Below are 7939 nucleotides of genomic sequence, written 5' to 3' on the forward strand. Positions count from 1 at the left end.
AAGGTCAGGCTTGACAAAGCCCTGGCAGGGATGATTTAGTTGGGGATTGGTCCTGCTTTGAGCAGGGGATTGGACTAGATGACCTCCTGAGGTCCCTTCCAACCCTGATATTCTATGATTCTATGATGCTTTTATATTTTTATAAAGACAGAAATACAGTAAGGATACTTGTGGCCCAAGCTCATCTAGCCCTGTTCCAAGATTCTGCCCCTTTAAGCTCAATGAAAGCTAGCTCAGCTAGACAGAGATGCTGCAATCACACCTCCCAGTTGTGGTTTAGTCACACCCTGTAAGCTTATATCTCTATGTATGTAATGTAAATGTAAGCTTAAAATGTAAGCTTATATCTCTATCAGAAGAGGAGAAACCTGGAGGAAGGCTCTTTTGCAAATGGAGCAAGGCTGGAAAATCTTGCAACCTAGGAACTAGGGCTCTAGGCAAGCCCCTAGGAGGAGCGAGGAAACCCTGTGCCAAGGGATAAAAATTTATTAGGTGTATCCTCTAGAAGAAGGGCTGTAAAGAACCCTGCAACAAAGTGGAAGTGTTGTATTAGGAGTGGCGGGGCCGGGGGGGAGGATTGAGCAGGGGGAGAATAGGCTGCAGAGGACCTAAAGAACTGTGTGTTGTTTGTTTGGTGTTAGTAAATCAAATTCCCCAAAATGTGGAATTTTTTTGAACATGTGAGTATGTGTTTGTCTGAGAGGGAAGCTGGGGTTACTGAGGTGCTGTGCTGTAGCATAGCCTGTACTGGACAACACTCTGCAACATTCAGGCTTTTAGGAAAAATCAGTGCTGTGAACTCCCCTTCAAGAATGTTATCTAGCGTCTAAATTCCCTGCATGCCAATATTATGAATCTGGAGCAGTCTCCTCATAATAGTTTTATGTTTTCCTCTCCTTAAAGTAGATTTCTTTCTAAGTCTGATGTAACTTATTTCCACACATCTTCTAGCTTTATATGTTTACCACAGCAAATATAGTTGCCTTGTGCCATCTCATCATGGCTAGCTGGGACATCCAGAACATAATTCTAAAATTTTTGTTTTCTTAAAAAAATATCTTGCAGGTCACCTTTAAATAGCTCTCTAAATTTAGTTAATTTTCTCCTCATCAAGCAGTTTCTCTAAGAAATTCTCTGTCTGGTATTCTCACAATTCGTGATACTAGTTGCTACTTGATTTTTTTTTTCCTTTAGAGTATCCTACAAATTCAGAGCTAATCAGTGAATATGAGCAGTTTAGATAATTTTTGCTAATATAAATTTCCTTAATTTATCCAGGTTAAATTGCAACTGCCATCACGATGTCTGATCCCTATAGTGTTTAAATCCATCTGTAGTTTCTTGCAGTCCTCCTTAGTTTTTTATTAACCAAAACACTTTTGAGTCTTCCGGAATCTGTAAAAAGGGTTTAAGTGACAATTATATGACAATTATACGTATACTCTCTTGCATAATTAGTGAAACAAATAGGTGTAAAACGTAATGAGTACATTTAGACTTTACAGTTTGCTTTTCAACAAGCATAGCAGAAGCTGCTAGGGCATCAGGGATTCATCAAAGCTTTCAGTGCATCATCAGTGTAGTGTAGAATAGATGCATCTCAATGCCAATGCATCCATGCAGCCAGGTAGGGGGTGGAAATGCAGGACTTACTAGTTATAAATGAAACAACGAGGAGTCTTTGTGGCACTTAGAGACTGACAAATTTATTTGGGCATAAGCTTTCGTGGGCTAAAACCCACTTCATCAGATGCATGGAGTGGAAAATACAGGAGCAGGTATAAATACATGAAAAGATGTGAGTTGCCTTACCAAGTGTGAGGTCAGTCTAATGAGACTATTCAATTGACAGCAGGATACCAAGATTTTCCTAATTTCCCCTATACTAATTTTCCCCTACTGTTACTCACACCTTCTTGTCAACTGTCTGAAATGGGCCACTCTCATTACCACTTCAAAAGTTATTTTTCGTCCCTTGGTATCCTGCTGTCAATTGAATTGTCTCGTTAGACTGACCTCACACTTGGTAAGGGTTTCTGGGCTGCTGCAGCCCCTTGTCTATCAGTTGTGTTAATATGCCAGCTGTGTATGGTGCCTGTAAGCCTATCCAGGGGCCTATGACAGCAGTTGATTAAAAAGACTCAGAAACAGCTTATTTAAAAACAAAGCATTGTTTATTCACTCAAAGATACATAGCATGCAAAACAAAGGGATATAATAATAAATGCCTCTGTTAGGATATAGATATTCAGGCCTGTCTGTAAAGGCCTATACTTTAAGAATTTAGGTATATGTTTATCATTTAGCTAGTTATAGAGGTATAAAAGAAAGAATTAAAATCACTGTCTGCCTGTGTAAGGGCCTTCTTTTACTGTGACAGTCTGAGGCCCTGTTCTTAAGCTAAGGCCTTTTGCTAAACAGTGGGAGCAGCCATAAGCTGGAAAGCGTACGGTCATGTCCTCACACACTTACAAACCAGTCTTACTGAAATAAGGCAATCTGGGGCTGTTAGAAAGGTGAGCCGATCTATTACCTCCAGATAAAGAAAAGAGCCTCGAAGATGTAAAAGGAAATTTAGTTTGATAGTTTCCTGTTTGGTAAGAACTCACTTATCAATAGACATAGTTAAAAAAACCCTATGTCTTTATAGATGTAGTTGTAAAATCCTCACTTCTGTATTGTTTTGTCATTATAGTTCCCACTTTGCTATTGTTTATTTGCATGGTCTCTGTCTGGTTCTGTGATTGTTTTTGTCTGCTGTATAATTAATTTTGCTGGGGATAAACTAATTAAAGTGTTGGAATATAATTGGTTAGCTAATCATGTTACAATATATTAGGATTGGTTAGGTAAATTTCAGTTAAATGATTGGTTAAGGTATAGCTAAGAATATTACTATGTAAATTGGGGCAAACGGGAAGTAAATTGGGATTTGAAAATAAGGAAAAAGGAACTTGGATTTAAGCTTGCTGGAAGTTCAGCCCAATAAACATCGATAACAGCTTCTATGAATGTTTCCCTATGTTTTCATCTTTTCTTACAAGCTTTGGTAAATTCCACAGAGTCCAGTTGCCTCCATCTCTGGCTGGGGGAGACAGTCAGCTCCTGCAGCCTGCACTCAGTGTCTCTCTGTCAGAGATGCCCTTCCATCCTCTACCTCTGGCTGGTCAACCCTCTTCCTTTTTCCTGGAGGTTTTTTATAACTGTTTATGACATTTTTGACATCTAGGCTTTCACCTTTGGCAAACCAGCCAAGTATAATTCTGTCTGGCACCTTGAAAATAGCATCTTCCAATTAATGGCCCAGCTTTGGTATCTTAACTCTCTTGAAATAGTTTACCCCCGTATATTTTATCTTCACCATTGTTTTGTTTCTTGTTTGTTTCTCTGCCTAACAGCCTCCTTTAATTTAACGCCAGGCAGACAGGCAGGCTCGTATCAAGCAGGTAAATTGAGCCATATATGATATTCATAAAAAATAATGCAAATAACTGTCTCATTCACCGCATTATGTTTAGATTTTTTTTCTGCTTAGGAAGTTCTGAGGTTTGGAAAAGTAAGCAGAAAACAGACCCTGCAAAATCTCTAAGCCTGGGAAGATTTGAATAGCGAAATACTCAGCTAGCTGAGAGCCCTGCACAAGGCATTAGGACCATTAATTAACCAAATTAATTATTCACATCACTTGTTTGCTTGCTTAGGAAAAAAGTCTACTACCGTAAATCATAAACTGTTTTTGTCAGGTCACAGTCAATCTGTGCTGTGGGCAATATCTGTAAATCCTAAAGTATTTCTCTTAGGGTATGTCTACACAACGAAATTAGGTCGAATTTATAGAAGTCGGTTTTTTTGAAATCGGTTTTATATATTCGAGTGTGTGTGTCCCCACAGAAAATGCTCTAAGTGCATTAAGTGCATTAACTCGGCGGAGCACTTCCACAGTACCGAGGCAAGCGTCGACTTCTGGAGCGTTGCACTGTGGGTAGCTATCCCACAGTTCCCGCAGTCTCCGCTGCCCATTGGAATTCTGGGTTGATATCCCAATGCCTGATGGGGCTAAAACATTGTCGCGGGTGGTTCTGGGTACATATCGTCAGGACCCCGTTCCCACCCTCCCTCCCCCCGTGAAAGCAAGGGCAGACAATCATTTCGCGCCTTTTTTGTCTGCTGCCAGCCAAAGATGTAAAGGATCGATGGAGTGGGTCAGAACAAGAAATAGACCAGATTTGTTTTGGACTCATTTTCCTCCTCCCCTGTCTAGATCACACTGCAGTCAGTCACAGAGAAGGCGCAGCGAGGTTAATCTAGCCATGTATCAATCAGAGGCCAGGCTAACCTCCTTGTTCCAATAAGAACGATAACTTTGGTGCACCATTTCTTATTGGAACCCTCCGTGCAGTCCTGCCTGAAATACTCCTTGATGTACAGGCACACCCTTTGTTGATTTTAGCTCCCTGAAGCCAACCCTGTAAGCCGTGTCGTCAGTCGCCCCTCCCTCCGTCAGAGCAACGGCAGACAATCGTTCCGCGCCTTCTTTCTGTGTGGACGCCATACCAAGGCAAGCATGGAGGCCGCTGAGCTCATTTTGGCAATTAGGAGCACATCAACCACCACACGCATTATCCAGCAGTATATGCAGCACCAGAACATGGCAACGCGATACCGGGCGAGGAGGCGACGTCAGCGCGGTCCTGTGAGTGATCAGGACATGGACACAGATTTCTCTGAAAGCATGGGCCCTGCCAATGCATGCATCATGGTGCTAATGGGGCAGGTTCATGCTGTGGAACGCCGATTCTGGGCTCGGGAAACAAGCACAGACTGGTGGGACCGCATAGTGTTGCAGGTCTGGGACGATTCCCAGTGGCTGCGAAACTTTCGCATGCGTAAGGGCACTTTCATGGAACTTTGTGACTTGCTTTCCCCTGCCCTGAAGCGCATGAATACCAGGATGAGAGCAGCCCTCACAGTTGAGAAGCGAGTGGCGATAGCCCTGTGGAAGCTTGCAACGCCAGACAGCTACCGGTCAGTTGGGAATCAATTTGGAGTGGGCAAATCTACTGTGGGGGCTGCTGTGATGCAAGTAGCTCATGCAATCAAAGATCTGCTGATATCAAGGGTAGTGACCCTGGGAAATGTGCAGGTCATAGTGGATGGCTTTGCTGCAATGGGATTCCCTAACTGTGGTGGGGCTATAGACGGAACCCATATCCCTATCTTGGCACCAGAGCACCAAGCCGGCGAGTACATAAACCGCAAGGGGTACTTTTCGATAGTGCTGCAAGCTCTGGTGGATCACAAGGGACGTTTCACCAACATCAACGTGGGATGGCCGGGAAAGGTGCATGACGCTCGCATCTTCAGGAACTCTGGTCTGTTTCAAAAGCTGCAGGAAGGGACTTTCTTCCCAGACCAGAAAATAACTGTTGGGGATGTTGAAATGCCTATATGTATCCTTGGGGACCCAGCCTACCCCTTAATGCCCTGGCTCATGAAGCCGTACACAGGCAGCCTGGACAGTAGTCAGGAGCTGTTCAACTACAGGCTGAGCAAGTGCAGAATGGTGGTAGAATGTGCATTTGGACGTTTAAAGGCGCGCTGGCGCAGTTTACTGACTCGCTTAGACCTCAGCGAAACCAATATTCCCACTGTTATTACTGCTTGCTGTGTGCTCCACAATATCTGTGAGAGTAAGGGGGAGACGTTTATGGCGGGGTGGGAGATTGAGGCAAATCGCCTGGCTGCTGGTTACGCGCAGCCAGACACCAGGGCGGTTAGAAGAGCTCAGGAGGGCGCGGCACGCATCAGAGAAGCTTTGAAAACCAGTTTCATGACTGGCCAGGCTACAGTGTGAAAGTTCTGTTTGTTTCTCCCTGATGAAACCCCCCGCCCCTTGGTTCACTCTACTTCCCTGTAAGCTAACCACCCTCCCCTCCTCCCTTTAATCACCGCTTGCAGAGGCAATAAAGTCATTGCTGCTTCACAGTCATGCATTCGTTATTCATTCATCACACAAATAGGGGGCTGACTACCAAAGTATCCCAGGAGGGGTGGTGGAGGAGGGAAGGAAAATGCCACACAGCACATTAAGCACAGCACTTTAAAAGTTTACAACTTTAAAATTTATTGAATGACAGCCTTCTTTTTTTTGGGCAATCCTCTGTTGTGGAGTCGCTGGTTGGCCGGAGGCCCCCCCACCGCGTTCTTGGGCGTCTGGGTGTGGAGGCTATGGAACTTGGGGAGAAGGGCGGTTGGTTACAGAGGGGCAGCAGTGGCAGTCTGTGCTCCAGCTGCCTTTGCTGCAGCTCAACCATACACTGGAGCATTCTGGTTTGGTCCTGCAGCAGCCTCAGCATTGAATCCTGCCTTCTCTCATCACGCTGCCGCCACATTTGAGCTTCAGCCCTGTCTTCTGCCCGCCACTTACTCTCTTCAGCCCGCCACTTACTCTCTTCAGCCCTCCACCTCTCCTCCCGGTCATTTTGTGCTTTCCTGCACTCTGACATTATCTGACATTATTACTCCATGCATTCGTCTGTGCTCTGTCAGTGTGGGAGGACAGCATTAGCTCGGAGAACATTTCATCTCGAGTGCGTTTTTTTTTCTTTCTAAGCTTCACTAGCCTCTGGGAAGGAGAAGATCCTGTGATCATTGAAACACATCCAGCTGGTGGAGAAAAAAAAAGGGACAGCGGTATTTAAAAAGACACATTTTATAAAACAGTCGCTACACTCTTTCAGGGTAAACCTTGCTGTTAACATTACATACATAGCACATGTGCTTTCGTTACAAGGTCGCATTTTGCCTCCTCCCACCGTGTGACTACCCCCTCAACCCTCCCCCCTCCCCGTGGCTAACAGCGGGGAACATTTCTGTTCAGCCACAGGCAAACAGCACAGCAGGAATGTGTCCCTGAAGAAAAGCACCCTATTTCAACTAGGTGACCATGAATTATATCTCACTCTCCTGAGGATAACACAGAGAGAGAAAGAACGGATTTTGGTTGAATGCCAGCAAACATACACTGCAATGCTTTGTTCTACAGTGATTCCCGAGTATGTGTTACTGGCCTGGAGTGATAAAAGTGTCCTACCATGAAGGACGAAATAAGGCTGCCCTCCCCAGAAACCTTTTGCAAAGGCTTTAGGACTACATCTAGGAGAACCGCAAATGCCAGGGCAAAGTAATCCTTTCACATGCTTGCTTTTAAACCATGTATAGCATTTTAAAAGGTACACTCACCAGAGGTCCCTTCTCCGCCTGCTGGGTCCAGGAGGCAGCCTTGGGTGGGTTCGGGGGGTACTGGCTCCAGGTCTAGGGTGAGAAACAGTTCCTGGCTGTCGGGAAAACCGGTTTCTCCGCTTGCTTGCTGTGAGCCATCTACAACCTCCTCCTCCTCCTCATCTTCTTCGTCCCCAAAACCTGCTTCCGTATTGCCTCCATCTCCATTGAAGGAGTCAAACAACACGGCTGGGGTAGTGGTGGCTGAACCCCCTAAAATGGCATGCAGCTCATCATAGAAGCGGCATGTTTGGGGCTCTGACCCAGAGCGGCTGTTCGCCTCTCTGGTTTTCTGGTAGGCTTGCCTCAGCTCCTTCAGTTTCACGCGGCACTGCTTCGGGTCCCTGTTATGGCCTCTGTCCTTCATGCCCTGGGAGATTTTCACAAAGGTTTTGGCATTTCGAAAACTGGAACGGAGTTCTGATAGCACAGATTCCTCTCCCCAAACAGCGATCAGATCCCGTACCTCCCGTTCGGTCCATGCTGGAGCTCTTTTGCGATTCTGGGACTCCATCATGGTCACCTGTGCTGATGAGCTCTGCATGGTCACCTGCAGCTTGCCACGCTGGCCAAACAGGAAATGAGATTCAAAAGTTCGCGGTTCTTTTCCTGTCTACCTGGCCAGTGCATCTGAGTTGAGAGTGCTGTCCAGAGCGGT

The 7939-nt window shown here is 45.3% G+C and overlaps 1 protein-coding gene across 1 annotated transcript; it reads right to left on the reverse strand.

The window, feature by feature from the left end:
- Positions 1 to 1364: 1364 nt before the first annotated feature.
- LOC311519320 (zinc finger and SCAN domain-containing protein 32-like) lies at positions 1365 to 7939 on the reverse strand (the record flags this gene model as incomplete). The annotated part of the gene is made up of 3 exons (XM_084625739.1): positions 7243 to 7939; positions 6561 to 6666; positions 1365 to 1395 (listed from the first exon to the last, which is right to left on the reverse strand). Exons 1-3 carry the CDS (start codon positions 7823 to 7825, stop codon positions 1365 to 1367), a joined length of 720 nt encoding a protein of 239 aa, XP_084481865.1. The 5' UTR covers positions 7826 to 7939.

This window comes from Lepidochelys olivacea (assembly GCF_965140295.1).
Source record: "Lepidochelys olivacea isolate rLepOli2 genome assembly, chromosome: 4".
In the NCBI taxonomy this organism is placed as follows: Eukaryota; Metazoa; Chordata; order Testudines; family Cheloniidae; genus Lepidochelys; species Lepidochelys olivacea.